Source organism: Sardina pilchardus, chromosome 3 (assembly GCF_963854185.1).
Source record: "Sardina pilchardus chromosome 3, fSarPil1.1, whole genome shotgun sequence".
Taxonomy (NCBI): domain Eukaryota; kingdom Metazoa; phylum Chordata; class Actinopteri; order Clupeiformes; family Clupeidae; genus Sardina; species Sardina pilchardus.
The window spans coordinates 8,517,234-8,534,149 of NC_084996.1; the positions used below are offsets into that span (position 1 = coordinate 8,517,234).

General features: G+C 41.3%; 1 protein-coding gene across 1 annotated transcript; it reads right to left on the reverse strand.

Moving 5' to 3' along the window:
• Positions 1 to 2,619: 2,619 nt before the first annotated feature.
• On the reverse strand, positions 2,620 to 4,538 carry LOC134075833 (stonustoxin subunit alpha-like). The gene is made up of 3 exons (XM_062530893.1): positions 4,526 to 4,538; positions 3,173 to 4,183; positions 2,620 to 2,627 (listed from the first exon to the last, which is right to left on the reverse strand). The coding sequence occupies exons 1-3, from the start codon at positions 4,536 to 4,538 to the stop codon at positions 2,620 to 2,622; spliced, it is 1,032 nt and encodes a 343-aa protein (XP_062386877.1).
• Positions 4,539 to 16,916: the final 12,378 nt, after the last annotated feature.

Here is a 16,916-nt window from a genome sequence, read left to right on the forward strand (position 1 = left end):
ATACTATGAGTGTGCTTCGGCTTGCTCTACAATTTAGTGACTATTTCTAAAATAACAATTTAATTTCAGATACATTTCAACACAATTGTTAAATATTGATTCCATCACTGTAGATATATGATCAATAAAGAAAAGACATTTTGTAATGTATGCAATTTAGAAATCTGAGAAAGGTCATCCAGCACTCTATCATTTAAACAAAATACTACTTTTACTGTAGAAGTAGATTTTTTCATTAGGAATGTCACGTCTCACTGACCAAAAAATGAAACAAATATTTGTTTAAAATTAAAATTTAAATCAATTTGAAAAATATTTTTCATGTTTTGTTGATACAGCATGTTCTTTCTAAGGTTGATGTTGTCATTCCATTTATTTATAACATGGAAAATATCAAGAAGCCGTTAGGATTCTTTCTCTCCTTTTGCCAATGCATTCAGGACTGTTGTGACTTTCTTAACATGTTGTGCACTCTTCTTCATTCGGTCCAGTTTTTGTTTAACCAAGCGACGCTCATGTGGCAATATATTTTCTCCTCTTGCAATTTTATCCAGAATTTCCGATTCCTTTTTCATTTTTTTCAATCCAATGATTCGATCCTCATATCCTGGCTTCTTCTCATCCTCTTCTGTTCTGATCAGTATTTCAATGTACTCATAGGTGGACATAGAACTTGATTTCAGTGCAATCTCATTAAGTCTCTTCATGCAGTTAGAAGACAGTGTGATCAACTTCATCAGTCTGTCCTCAATCTCATAAAACTCAAGCTCTAATTTCTGTAACGCCTGCTTGGTGCCCATGAATTTTCCTTGTGCATCCATGAAGTTTTTCTTCAATTCTGCAATGGTTTTTTTCTCTATTTTTGACTCATAAGTCCATAAGGCTTTCTCTCTCGAATGCACAGCATAGGAGCAATTCTTTGGACAGACGACACACTTCCTATTCTCATCCATTACAGCACATGCACCGGCATTATCGCTCACAGGAAGGAAACAAGCAGAATGGCATGTGAACAAACAAATATTACAGTTTGTTGCAAAGTCGTCCACATTGCTCCGAACAGCTGTCAGTACCTCCACATCTTTCTCAAAGTCGGCGTTTTGTTTCATCAAATCATCTTCATTCTCCAGGCACTGTTTGATGCTTTTGATCTCACTGAGCTTGGCAAGCCCAGCTGTAATTTGAGGGGTCAGTCTGGCAGTGGCATTCTCAAGACGTTCACGTTCCTCTAGAACTCTTTTTGTCAAGGTAAGATCTTTGCTCTCTATGCTACCAAGGGCCTTGAAGAACAGCCTCATCTGTTTGAAAGTTGTTGACCAGACAATGCTCTTCATTTTCTCCTCATCACAATCCTCATCTTCATCTTCATCTTCATCAACTTCCTCTTTGTGTACATCCTTTTTCTGGACATATACAGTAGAGTTGTTAAACTTAAAGTGGGTGGGTTGACCTTTCTTGTTCTTCTGACATGGCAACTCTGCTGCCTTAATTGCTTCTAAAACTGGGATGTTGTCACTGTCAGCAAATGTTACAAGAACCATGATGTTTTCTCCAATGTCTTTTCCAAAAATTGACAGGATAGAATCAAATATGTATTTCTGGTTCGCACTGAGACGGGCAAGAGATGCCTGAACAACAAAGCACACAGCATCAATATGTTCAACCCCTAAGGGGCTGCAAAGGAATCTTTTCACTTGCTCTGTGATCAATTTATCTTGAGACATTCCTCTGGTGTCCCCAAATCCAGGTGTGTCGATAATTGTGAGTGAGTATGGGACCTGAAAGCCTGGTTGGTTATATAGCTCATAAGATGTGACCACAGATGTCTGGCTTTCTGCTTGTGTTCGGTTAGTCACCTCATGGATTAGTTTGTAGCGGTACTGGTCCTCCCATTTGACTCCAAGTATGTAATTTATCATTGCATTTACAAGTGTTGTTTTTCCTGCACCAGTGGATCCCAGTAGTAGTATGACTTTGTTTTTCACATCTTCCACCTTCCTACCAAACACATACTGAAAGAAATCAACATTCTCTCCATATATTTGATCCAACTCTATCTGATATACAGATGGGTTGCCCTTTTCCAGACAGTATGATTGTTCTACAAACTGCTCACTCCTGCCCTGTGCTGATTTCTTTTTCATAGATTTAGCATCAGGTCCTGATGTAGTAATATTTGTTTCAGGACTTGGCAGACTCTTTCCTGATTTCCCTGTATTGGCCAAAACACGGATGCTGTAGGTGGTGTTCATCTTCAATCCCTCCAATGTACACTCCCTACTAGAGGCTTTTTCAGACTCCCATGGTTTGCTCTTGGTATCATCTTCCATGTGCTGTCGGTATTCAACAACATAACTGATGACTGACACATCGTCTCCAACTGCTGTGGGAATATCCCATGTAATAGTGATGCTTTCAGCCCCTGAACTTTTCTCATTTGGCGGGCCTGGAGGACTGCATGGACGTGTTCGGATGAACTCTGTTGCATCGCTAGCAAGACTCACTCCCGGTCGACACACTGCCTTACAGCTAAATCGGTACTCTGTATGAGGCTGTAAGCGACTAACAGTAACATCTGTTGCTTTTTCATCAGTGCCTATTTCTTTCCAGTCAGAGCCCTCAGAGGTCTGGTACAGAATGCGATAGGAGACGACAAAACTTTCTCCCATGGTAGGAGGGTTGATTAGCAAATGGACACGATCATGTTCCAGTTTCAAAACAGTCAGGCTTGGAGGCTTGCTAGGCAGCAAAAACTGAGCATTAAGAAGTGTCCCTTTCTCATACACATGAATTGATGAGGCTGTGATGGACTTGTTTGGAACTGATGCTATGCAAAACTCAATGTTTTCCCTGTCCCTGTTGGATTGCATGAAATCAAGGAACAGGTGAATGCTTTGCCTGGTAAGAGCAGTCACCTCCCCAGAATGAAACCAATGCTCCTGTCTGTCGCCACTTTTGGCTTCATAAAATGTGTCTGAGCCAGTGGCCTCATCATTCAGGTAGTTTTCCAAATCTTGTAGATATTTGCAATCACCATTGAGGGAAGAGAACACAAAAGCCACTACAAATTCATTTCTTGGATGTAAGACAACTTTATCCAGTTCACTACTGGATTTAGTCACCCTGATTTCTTTCATAATCTCAAGGTAAGATCTGATAACATTCATCTCACGTTCTCGGTCACTCAGATATTCTGTGATTAGTGCACTCTGGAAGGGGGATCTCTCTTTGCTGTTCAGAGTGGTCACCAACTCTTGCTCTTCTGTTCCTCCTCCGCGAATAGTGGGAAGTAATTTGCAAAGCTTCTTTTGAAACACCAATTTATACTCAGAAATCAGACCTTTGAATTTTCGAAGCTTGGTTGTAATCTCAGAGAAGAGGATGGCTATCTCATCTTTCATCAAGTCTTGGCACTGAATGTCAGCCTCGTCTATCTCATCAAGGATGCGCTGAGCCTGGCGCACCAGACCTATACTTATCTCCCTAACAAGTTGGGCTGCAGTGGAGTCCAGATTTTTGAGGGGATACAACCACACTGTCATGGGCACAGCATGTTCACCATTTTCCCCAAGCAGTCGTGGAAGATGGGAATAAACTCTGATTGCATCTTGAAAACTGACAGGATTATTCTCCAAAGCAAAATCACCATGAAATGTACAGTTGAATTTGTCTGCGTCTTGTTGTTCTTTTTCAGTCATCTTCAGGGATGCCTGTCCCTCAATAGATACCATTGGAATCACTTTGATTGTTGCTTGCAGACTTCCTTGAATTAACTGATGATTTTCATTAGAAGAGACTTCACGATCAAATACAAAGAAGGCTTGAGCACCATACAATATTGCAGTCACCACATGTGTAGCAGATCCTTCCTGGAAGACATTGCAATGTTGGAAATTTCCAGTTCCCAGGTGTTCCATGGTAAGCTGCTCAAAGCGTGTGGTAGTGCGATACTGAAGAGTAACTCTGGACTGATTTTTTGACTTTTTCTTGTCATTCAGAAACTCTGCAGAGCCTTTTACACTTACTAACCCACCCATAAAGCTAGCCTCTAGTGATGCTGACACATGTAGAGCTTCTGCCTTCGCCTCTGTAGAGTCCGAGGCAATGATCTTGAACTCAGTGTTTGGCTGTGAGTGTATATTGATATTCTTCTGCAGCATGTCAGCATCCCAGAGTGTAATACCTGTTTAAATGAAGAAGTGAGAAGAATAGGATTTATATACAAAATGATCACGGTCCAAGCCCTGGAACATTGTACACTGTTTTTTTTCTTTCTGAGAAATGTACTAACTGCAAATGTTAATTATGATTAGAGGAAAGCACCAAAGCAACTGAGAAAAACGTTGAGTCAATTACTTGACTATTATTGGATAACTAAAGCCATTTTGTCATGAAATTTACCACCCCTTCATATTTCAATCCATTAGATTTCAATGTAAAAAAAACAAATGTATGCCTGAGGCGGGCATATTTTTTGAGGGTTATCATGTTTTTAATGCCATGAATAAATTAAAGAGAAGTTTACTTTTGATGATCATTTTGACAATTTCAAGGAATGACCCAGATGCTGGATGTAAATAGATAGGATGGATGAGTGGATGGATGCAGAAAGAAAGTTTGATGGATGTAAGACAGGTAGATAAATGGTTTAATGCAGATAAATGGAAATATGTGGGTAGATGGAAGGATATACATGGATGGATAATTTAGTTAGAGAGCGAATGTAGACTGACATGCATGGGTGTCGGGAGATATCTCTAGCCCAGGTGGAATAAAGTAGCGCGATTATGTGTTCGCTTGGCGGAGGTTTGCGCTCTTATTTTCTAGTCTCACCATGTTATCATCACCAAAAGCTTTGGCTATTCCACTACGCACCTTAACAATTTCGCCATCTGACATAGTTTCTTTGCTTTGGTAAGCTCAAGCGAAACAGCAAAAGATGCCTTAAGTGCGGATTCTTGTGTAGTTCTGGCAATTCGTTGCTGTTGTTGGTGTAGCCTACTTTTGATTTGAGGTCGGCTACGACAGCGGCTCTAGAAGCTCCGGTGTGTGTAGGCTACTTCTGATATTTAACTTTGTGCAAGGTGTTGTAGTGGCGACTTAAATTTAAATCTTTCATGGCTGATATAGTTTCTAAGCAAACTTGATACATGGGTTTGCCTTACCATTCTATGAACAGACAGTGGCCGCATTTACATTATCTTTTTTAATTTGGAATTAATTTATTCTGAATTAAATAGTTCGGAATTCCAATTTTCTCCTTCGAGTTTACATGGAAACAACAATTCCGAGTTGGGGTTTACATGGAACAAACGTTAATTCCGCTTTACAGTATTCCGCTGAACGTCTGGGGGTCTGGAAGGGTTCTGATTGGACAGGCAGCGCATGAACGCAGCCTAATTAAGGTCTAACCGGCTTTTTTGTCATCTCGGGTTAACGTTACAGCATGGACAATAATATAATAAAAACTGTTTTCGCAAGTCATTCTGATAATAGGCCTACTAACCAGCAGCTCGAGAATATTATCAAGCTTCACGTTTGTTAGTTGAGGAGGAAAAGAGTGTCGGAGAAGGGGGGAAGAAGACGGAGCCGAATTTGCAGTGAAACGAGCATGCACGCTTCATCTTCCTCCTCGTACGAGCATGCGCCAAACAAACAGAATAAACTTGAAGCAGAATAAAGGTTTACATGATCAAGGAGTGAGTTAATTCCGCTTTAACATCGGAATAAACCACCCACTTAATTCAGAATTAAGTTTAATTCCGAATAATCATTTTCAAGCGGAATAAGCGTTTACATGGTTTCTTTTAAAGCGGAATTCATTTTTATTCCAAATTATCTTGGTTTTATTCGGAATTAAAGCTCTCATGTAAACGCAGCAAGTGTGCTTTCAATTTTGACTGAAAGGTAACCTACGGTTTTCTTAATCGAGTTTTCGTTTCATTTTTGCACTGTTTTTCCTCGCCGATGGTAAAGGTCCGAGGCCCCAATATTGTTTGCATAGGAAGCGCTATCTATCGGTGAACAGTATAATTACAATGACTAAAAAATATATTTTTTTTATCACAGTAAAAATGATCATCTGCGGGCCGCACTGAGTGAGGAGGGGGGAACAGCAAGACGATGACGACGTCTAAAGTCCTACTTAAAGGAATACGCCACCCCCAGGTGAAATTGGGTCACTCCCTGCAGTCCCTAGAGTTGGAGCCAAAACGTTTTTTAGCCGACCCAGCCACTGTCCTAATCTAAAAACGGCCCGGTTGCAAAAGTGAATCAAATAACTCAAGATTTTTTATAATAATTTCTCGTAACCTGTACATTCACATCGAATACAAATATCAAGGCAAATTAACACGAAGGGATTTAGTAGACCAATTTAGATTTGGAACTATTATCGGGCATAGCACCGGCAAAGCACCGCTGCCAGGCGCAAAGACACCACGCAGGTTCTGAAAACCCTCAACTTCCTCAGGCAACACCCCTGCTAGCACGCACTCGTTGAATCAACGTTGACATTGGTTGACAGCGGTTGACAGTGTTGAAGGTTGAACTGTGACGTTGATAACCCAGTGCTTCAACGTTAGCACACGAATGGTTGTTTGCAACTAGCAGCGTTTTTCAACAATTGGGGTTCGTTAAGTGTAACCCTACCTTACACCTGCATTTGTTTGTAAGACAAGGATTCCCCCCTATGACAAGAGCTATTTCAACATTGTAAACCCGGTTGCTTCAACGTTGAAACCACGACTGCTTGTTTGCAACTGCAGCGATTTTAGAAAAGCAAGAATTCAGGTTTCATTAAGTGTTATGCCTGCCTTACACCTACATTTGCTTCTAAGACATTCCTCTCTCGGCTTATGACAAGAGGATTTACGATGAAATACAATAATGTCAGTCCACGACTGATAGCCTACTGCAGCAGCGAAAGGGTAATGCAACAATTGGGCATTATTAATTGGCTACCTAACGCAATGATAGGAGGGAGAGGGAGACGCGCACACACACACACACACACACACACACACACACACACACACACACACACACACACACACACACACACACACACACACACACACACACACACACACACACACACACACACACACACACACACGTGTAAGCTGGAAAAATATACAAACGATTTATCTGACTCCATAAGATTAATATTGTACCTCTAATAAATTACCAAATAACTAGTTTGTTAACTAATGTATGGCAGAGTTTGACATGGCACACTAGACTAGAGATACGCAAACTGGTGGGAAATTAAACATTTGTTAGGCATTGAGCCTTTGAATGTAAGAGTAAAGTAATATCAGTAATTATCCTTAAACAAAGGAACAAAAGGAGAAAGTACACTTAGCCTCATAACAAACAGTAAACTTGAACTTAAACCTTAACAAGTTACTAAGTTACAATGTTAGATACACCAGATACAACAATGTATCAAAATAGAGAAAGCAACAAACCATAAGGAAAACAAAGAAATAGAAAGAGAAAGGGAAAGAGAGAGAGAGGGGGACAAGAGATCAGAGTGACCTCTTGCCCAGAGCCGAGAGAGAGAAGAAGAGAGCGAATGAATTGAAGAGCTTCCCGTTTCATTCATCCCGCCACCCCCGACTCAGCAGGACTTCTTTACCTGAGAGTGGGTGTGGTGTCTAAAACTCTATAGTGTAGTTCTTAGTTCTACAACTATGTATAAATACATTAGATTGCAATGAAACCATGATCAGGCTGTTGCCCACATTAAGTATTAATTTAAAGGGATAGTTCGGGTTTTAAGACACAAAGTTATATGGGTTCCCTGTCAGCAACGTTGTGCATCAGCACTGACTTACCCCCCGACAGCGTCCTGTGAGCCGAGATCCAGCCGGTTTTTGATCGTTTTTGATGCTGAAGAAAGTAGTTCGGCAAGTTTCTGGGGTCACGAAAGTAAAGTGTTTTTCTTCTCAAAACCATATGCGTTCAAAAGAGTGATATATTTGCACCACAAAAACGTTGGCCAGCTGTCACTAGCGCGCAGTGATAGGAATTGAGAAAAATAGTGCAGTGATAATGAGGTTTGAATTTTTCCTGGACAACGTTTTTGTGGTGCAAATATATGACTCTTTTGAACACGTATGGTTTTGAGAAGAAAAACACTTTACTTTCGTGACCCCAGAAACTTGCCGGACTACTTTCTTCAGCATCAAAAACCGGCTGGATCTCGGCTTACAGGACGCTGTCGGGGGGTAAGTCATTGCTGATGCACAACATTGCTGACAGGGAACCCATATAACTTCGTGTCTTAAAACCCGAACTATCCCTTTAAGACCAAACATGAATGTATTACATTCACAACATACATTTTACAAGTATTTCAGAAGTTGTCAATTTGACTTTCACTGTATATGTAGCCTGGTTAGTTTTGCTGTTTTGCACTCCTGCCACGTCACTAATTAGCGTTATGGGCACTGACAAGGCACCTGACTTTATGGGAGCGGGCATAGTATATATAAGACACCTGGGGTCCTCACCAGTAGCATTTGCACCTCACAAGCTCGACAGGGAGGTAGCAGTGGCCTAGGTGCGGCGTCAAGCTAAAGGTATGCACAAAACGACTTCTTTACTTTGTTCACTTTACTAGTTGTGGCCGTCATATTAAGTGAGTGTTTGTTTGGGTAGTGCGGGGCTGAGCGGGCACCGGCAAAGCTGTTGTGAGCATCTCCACCGGCGCGTGGAAGGGGATGAGCCGTGTGTGAACAGGTCTACCGTTTTGATAAGGTACGCTATCCAGCACACTAGTCGTGTTAATGTGTTTTGCGGGTCCTATTTTGATATGGTGTTATGTAATTTCTCACCAGCGCTTCGCTGGCTAATGTGGCTATCAGCAGGGAAGCCTACGCATCCACCAGCTTGCCGCTAAACTGTACCGCAACAGGTATGTCTGAAGTTGGACCATGGCGTGCCTGTGATATAGTCTTGGGGGTAGGCCTTATGTTTATAGCGGCTCTGCATGCAGGAGGGGTGGGAAAATGTATACTTATGTGGCTGTATTACGCTAGTACCATTATAGCCTTTAATTCATTTGAGTGAAGGCCTATGGCCATTGTGAGTTGTTTGGTTGTTTGTGCATTTGATTTAGTTACGGTGATATCATACTACGTGTACCATGTTCTGATGTCATGCTGCAAAGAAAGGATATAATGTGACATTGCAGTATTTAATGTGTATTCTTTTGTTTGATGCGTTTGTTGTTTTAGAGATCCGGAGGGCTACCTTCCTTGCTAAGCTGCTGTTCTCTACAGTGTATGTTTGTATGACTGTTGCTGTTGTGTGATTGGATGTCTGCGTGTGCACACCGTATTGTTAGGTTTGTTTAGTCTGTTTATTTGCTTTCCCCTTCTAGCCTGTGGGCTAGGGGTTTAGGCTTATGTGTTAGTGAGAAGCACATGTGAGCCGCAGGTTAGAGGGGGCTCACTTTTCTTTGTTTTCCTATTGTTTTCCTTTTCCCCCCTCATTGTACTCATATAGCCTCAGATAGCCCAGCCTGGGTGAAGTGTAGCATGCTATAGGGTAGTGGGTTACCTCAGGTTCACTCCATTTACTGTTTGCAGTGCTGTGGCGTGTGAACTCTAAAGCCTCTGAGTAGGCTTCATAGTATAGCAGGAGGTGTGCAGTGCAGTGTGTGCTCTTAGTGTGTATTACTTCAAAAGGTGTGGCAATTATTCACGTGTGTTAGTGAGACCCAGTATCCTGTCAGTGCTTATCTATCCACAGCTCGACTAGGTTAAATACTGATGGCTGTATAATTCCCTTTTGTTTTCCCTTTTTGTGTTAAGTGTTGACCAACCAAAACAATGCCTTCAACTATTTAATAAAGATTATATTTTTATACTTTTCTAAGAAAAAGGAACCTGTGTTTGTACACTCATTGGGACGGAGTTCCCCTTGCTCTACCATTACTAGCATAACTCAAGGGGTGGCGTAGTCAGCTGTACACTAGGGGGCGCTACATATAGATGGAGGAAGTGGTGATGGCTGCTTGATGGGGTGCCGGCCACAGCCAGCTAAAACAATAGCGAGCTATTAAAGTCTCACATAGATGTAAATTAGCAACAAAAGTCATTCAGTTCTAATCTGCCAGGAATGTAAAAACCTGGCCTTACACACGCACAGGCTGGGAAAACGAGACACCGGGGAAACAGACAGATTCCAACACAGGGGCTACCCTCTATCGGCTCTACAATATAATCAGCATGGCACAGTGTTGTGACTGACAGAGAAGCTGCTAGTATTCACCCATTACAAACTCACTCCTCTGAGCATTTACCCTAGCTCAGCGAAGTTAATTGAAATCCAGCTTCCTAGCAAATGATTAGATGAACCCAAGCACTATCCGAAGTAAACATACATTTTCAGCGAGTCTAATCACAAATGACAGGAGATAGGTTAAGAGCAATGTTCCTTTTTACATTTTGAAAATACAAATAAACAACAAATATAATAAGTATTTTTTTTCAATCCCCCCTATTATTTTTGTTTCACCAACTTTTCTTTTGGGAAGATCTAACTGAAGTGAAAGTACACTACAAAAAAACTATAAAGTCACCATGACCAGTATGTACACGGGGAAAAAAAGCGCTATATATTGCAGTTATTCGTGGAATTGTTATTGTGGTAAGTTAAGTGGGCTATCCCTCCGTGCAAATGGATATCGGCGTTCTCCGTGAGGTAAATCGTGTGGCTATGCATCAGTGGATTACATGACTTGTATGTGTGAAAGTATGATTACATGTGTTTATACTATGAAAATAATATACAGTATCCTAATGATGACTATGTGCAGAGCTGCCAACTTTTCAAAAAACCTTGGAGTGAGATTCTGTTGGGAGTGACCAAAAATTTGTCCCGCAAATTATTGTTTTGATACCGATACTAAGTCAAGAATTGCGAATTCGATTTCGATGCTGTTTTACCATTTTAGTGTATTTGGTGATTTAATCAGCAGCAGCCTAATATTGAATATTGTTGTGTGATCATTTACACCAGTGGCCATCCAAGATTCTGCTTGACCCTCCACACACATACACACACACAAAGAGAGAGAGAGAAAATTATTGTCATGTTTCTATACCATATATTTTGGAATTCATATATAAGTGTACATATTTTGTTGATAATGTTTAGTATTTTACAATCTGTATAATTACTAGTAGCTAAAAATGTTTAGTCATTTGTGTACTGATTTCAAGACTATTACACTTAGTCATATCTTTAAGTGGAGTGTAGGTCTAATTGAGTGCACATTAGTGGTGTGTGTAATTGAGTGCCTGTCGCTTTAAGAGATACATGAGGGTAGCCTTCAGACCCCGTTTCCACATACACGGGTATCTTGAAAAACAGAGACTTTTCCCTTCTTTTGCACCTTTCGTGTACACACAAACGGCGATTTTGCCTCTGAATACGATTCTTTCTAAAAACTCCGGCAAAAGTGGAGATCTAGGAAAACTCTGCTTTCGCGTTTCAATGTGCACTGAGGAAAACAGAGGAAAAAAAAGTTTTACGCAATCTACGCGCCAAAAGTGCGACCTTTTGTGTACACAGCTGTCAGAGTCTAGTAAAGTGGAAGCAGCCCGGGTAGCGGTAGCATTTCTTTTGGTGGAAGCACCTTTTATATGTTTGCATTTGCAAATACAGATCCTTTATTATGTAGAGGAACAGAGACATGTTAGGGCTCAACTTCAACTCAACTTCGCCGTCTGTCCACACAAATAAACCTCGCGCCATTGCTGGTTTGAGAAGGAAGGAACAGGAAGTCGCTTGTGTTAGTCGTCGTTGTCGATGAGGCTTTTGATTGGCTTGCATGGCTTTCTCCTTCCTGCTACACTGCCGCCCATAGGCTTGGCATAGTTATGATGACTCTCAACAGCGTATTTATGCGGATTAATGTACACAGACACTATTTTGAAAACTATGTGTGTGCACGATGTTATTTTGGAAAACGGAGGGAGGGAAATATTCGTTTATCAAAATACCCTGCTATGTGTAAACGTAGCCTCAGTCTCAAGGTTTAAAGCGAGTGAAAAAAAAGTTGCATTTAGTGCATGACAAGGATATGGGGAAGCAATTAATTTTGCTTTCTGTGTCATTAGATAAAATACATGTTCAAAACATGTCGAATAAAATCTTCTGTAAATAAAAACCTTCTAGTGTGAACTACACCTCCTTAAGTGTGACTCGAGTCCGAGTCTCAGACAAACAGTGCAACAAAAGTGCAACAAATTAGTCTAAACTTAACATGTAGGGAATCAAGTTCATCCACACAAACTAATTTATTTGAAGATTTAAAGTTTAAGAGGGTGAGTTCTTAATTAACGACAGGCCTATACATGATTTGTGACATTGACTGTAACAACATGCCTATCTTTGACCAGATTGGCGATTTTCTCGACAATAAAGGTTTCTCCCGCGGGTGTCTCCTTCTTCTATCGCAAACTTAGACGTTCAACGAATAGGGTTAGCCTACATTGGCGCTTCTTAGTGCCATCTAGGCTACCGTCGAGGAGTTTGAAAAGGAACGAACGAGTCTCAGGTCTCAGCCCAAGATCAGATTTTGTTTTGCGTGAGAAAATGGATGTATGGTGTGTGTGCGTGTGTAAACAGGCAAAATCGTGTCACACGCCGAAAGCATGAGAGTTGGCAGCTCTGCTATGTGTGATAGATTTCCGGTGAATATGCAGGCTAGGCTTAGTAGGCTATAATACTGTGCCACTCGCTTTTCTTTTAGTGTGTGTGATACTTGCTTTTATTAGAAATGAACAGGAAAATGTCAACGTCAAAACAACGCGGTTTCACCGGCCAAAATGACGTTGAATCAACGTCAGTAATCAACGTCACATCAACGGCAGCTGATTCAACGTGTGTGTGCTAGCTGGGACTGTGCGTTTCTTTACCAATACGTCTTACTTTGTATAGAAATGGATATTAAGTGACACATAGGCTACACGTAACAGTGATAATACGGGACGGATGATACATGTTGGTTGGATATTAAAGCGTAAGTTTGGCGGAAAATGAAAATAAAGCTATTTTCTGAATGAAAATACATCAACTAAGCCGTGGAGGAAGTAATTTTCGCTCATCACGCAGTACAGAGCTAGCACTGGCAGGAGCTACAGCCCAAAATCACAAACAGTGGGTTAGCATGGGGCTTTCAGCCATGCGCTTTCAAAATCACATTTTTAAACCACTAACATTGCTCAAAACAGCAGCAAACCTCGTCAGCAGCTTGCTCTAGGTGTCTACACATAAAACAAAGCACCAATCAGTCTGTAAACTTTGGAATAGTCTGTATACACGTAGAATCAGTTCGAGACCGCAACCCAATCTGAACCACAGAAATGTCGCGAGATTCACACGGAAGCACGGGAGCTATTCCAAAATCGCATTTTTAAACCACTAACATTGCTCAAAACAGCGGCAAACCTCGTCAGAAGCTTGCTCTAGGTGTCTACACATAAAACGAACCACCAACAACTTGGCTCACAAACCCGACGTTTATAAAAGAAGACTGTTATGAACACCATTTCCTCACAAAGGAAAGTCCACGAGCTCTCGTGTGAGATCTCGCGTGACATTTCTGTGGTTCAGATTGGGTTGCGGTCTCGAACTGATTCTACGTGTATACAGACTATTCCAAAGTTTAATGCCTTTTTGTTTTTATACGGTTTGTTGTTTATAAGCGACACAAATGTGTTCAGGACACACAGATCATTGTAGGTTAACATAAGCTCTCTAACGGTAGAGTTAGCTTGTTGACCCATTAGAACCAATTGAAACACATAGCAACTAGATAGCTAGCACGCTCGCTGAAATGAACTACTGTGGTGTTTCTGTACAACATGACTTGTTGTCTATGGCAGTGGTTCTCAAACTGTGGTACGGGTACCACTGGTGGTACGCAAACTTTGTTGTGGTACTTCAGGAGTCTCCAAGATGCAAAACAGAATGTACAATGTAAAATATACTAATATTGGCCTATGCTACTAATGCTGGTCATAATGCTGGTACTTGGAGAGTCAATTGTTCTCTGAGGTGGTACTCATAGTGAGAAGTTTGAGAACCACTGGTCTATGGCGTTACATTTGTGCCACATTTATGAGCGCAGAGTGGAGCAATATTGAGCACAGACACATATTTTGAGCAAGCACACAAATTATATTTTGAGATAAAATCAAACTTGAGCACAAATAATTTGTAATTGAGCAAACGGGAATCAATTCCGTGCTCTACAAATGTGTGTTCGCTACGGTCAACATGTATGGAAGAACAGCCCCCCTTTCATTCAGTTTCACTGTACGCGCTCTCATACACAGCTCCCTTTTCTCGCTCTAGCTATCTCTCTCCCTCTCGCTCAAGTTAATCTCTGCGCTCGCTCAAAATCTGTAGACAGCGTTACACATGCAGGTATTATGTATAACTGGAGAGCGTGACTAAGTCCCGCCCTCCATACAAATGAATGCCCGAGGCTAGGCTAGTAAATCCGGCCAATAGGGCTCGGGATCATGACGGGAAAACTTTGCAGGCACAGCCATATTGGCAGCCACACTCCTTAGTTTACTATGGATTTACTCCCACCTATTAGTGTGTTCCTGTTACTTCGTTTTTGCCTTCTTGGTCGTATGTTGCTGTGTAGTGGGGTGTAACAGCGCAACCCACGATCGCAAGAGGAAAAGAATCGCTACTATATTTCTGCTTCTTGTCTTCTGCATCTGAATGAATCAATATTAAGTTCGGTGCGCTACCAACATGGCGGCTATATTCCTAGAATGTAAGGCGTGTGCCCGAGCCCTATTCATAGTCAACGCCATATTGAACACTAGAGCTCTGATCCAGCGCCAGTCGGCTCTGAACATGCACAAAGTTCCAAAGATGGAAATGACGCATGGACCTACATTGATCTTTATTGGACATTCTGTAAAAACTAAAAAGTTCTTTATGGGAAAAAGTCCCACCACTCCGACATTTTTTTTTTTCATGGTCGCAGTGGCGGTATTTAACTTTTTTTTCAAACAACGTGCCATTCCGACATGAGGTCATTAATAGGCTATTAATGTCATAACTATATCCAATTGTGTAAAATAATAAAGATTCACATTTAAAATGTCATTGTGAAGACTTCTTGATATGGTTATGAGTCTGTTGCGTGCGCAACTCGGGGAAGTGAGAGCAGTTCTGTACATGGCAAGTTGTCATTATTCGCGGACTAAGTGGAGCTAAATTAAGTTATTATTTTGCTGTCACTTCGTCTGTTTTATGGCCTAGTAGGTTGTATTTGGTATCTGTGGATAGCTCTAGCTCTCCTCTTTCATCTGACATGCAAGCCATATCTTTTTGACCACGGTTGCACGAGTAAATCAAACGAAAGTAGCGGTAGCCGAAACTATATGACATTCTTATTTGTTTGTCACTTCGTCTGTTTGTATAACACAAAAGGATCGATGTGTTTGGTATCGATAGAAAGCTCTGTTTCTCCTCTTTCATTTGATATGCGTGTCATGTCTGGTCCCGGAGTAATTCAAGCGAGAGCAGTGGCTGCGTGGGTGAACGCAGAGCAATATAGACTGTAAATATGATATACTTTGATTTAAATTCATGATTATATTTTATTTTCATACTTGATCGTACAGACACGTGTCTAGTCTCGTTGGAAAGCCCCGGTTCTGCCCTTTCATGCCCTTTCATGCATCTCAATGTGACTAATAATCGCGGAGTAATGTAACAGAGAAGAATGGGTGTGTTTTTTGATGCACTTTGCGTCCGTCGGGCTCATAGGATCCGTTAAAGGGATAATCCGGAGTGAAATGCACTTTAGATCAATTTGTCGTACTATTGGGAGTACATACGTTGAGTTGACACCAAAATCATGTCATTCGGATGTATTTTGAGAAAGTTCGAGCTCACCGTTTTTAGCCAAAACTCGTTAGCCTGGAAGTGACCGGGGCAAGTCCTTTCGCCGCTACAAAACGCTATTTTTATACCTCTTCTACTATTCCAACCAACACTACACTTACGTGGTAGTGAGTAGAGGGTCCCTAAAGCCAAACCGAAGTATCCCCACGTCTTTATGTGGTCGGATAGAGAGTCCAGAATGAATTTAATCGAGTCAGTACCTTTCCGGAAATGTCACTGCTGCAGCTAGCAACGCGATAACAACATTTTAATAACATTTCCGGAAAGGTACGGACTCGATTAAATTCATTCTGGACTCTCTATCCGACCACATAAAGACGGTCAACTTGCGCTTGAGTTTCGGCCATAGACCTAAAAGAAATGTCGGCATGCATGGCTGAAGATGCCGGATAAAAAGAACAAAAAAGTCCGCACACTCAAGCTCCAATATTATTTCATTTTATTCACCACATTCATCTTCCAGGGCAGTGTGTCCCGAAACGTCACATGTGGTGAATAAAATGAAATAATATTGGAGCTTTAGTGTGCAGACTTTTTTGTCCTTTTTACTGTTGCTTTTTTGAGTCCAGCACCTACTTTTACAATATTCAGATGTGCGCACCCGCTTCGAAGATGCCGGATAGCCATGCGCGTTGCCAGTGGTAAACAAGGAAGTGTGCGCTAATGAGGTGAATAACTAATTAAATGTTTAGGTCGAGAATATCAACCAATGACGGTAGCTCTAAGGTCAGGCTCTACACCTACACTTCAACTCAATGCAAAGTGAACTGTAGGGGGAGGGCATGATTAGGTTACTATGTGAATGAAAGTGAGAGCAATGTAAATTCGGTGAAAACACGTTTGAGGATAGAATAACAAAATCCCGGACGATTCTGAAATTCCGCCCGGACACATTTTTAGGTTTCAAAAAGAGGACATGTCCGGGCAAAAGAGGACGTCTGGTCACCCTAACTCATATC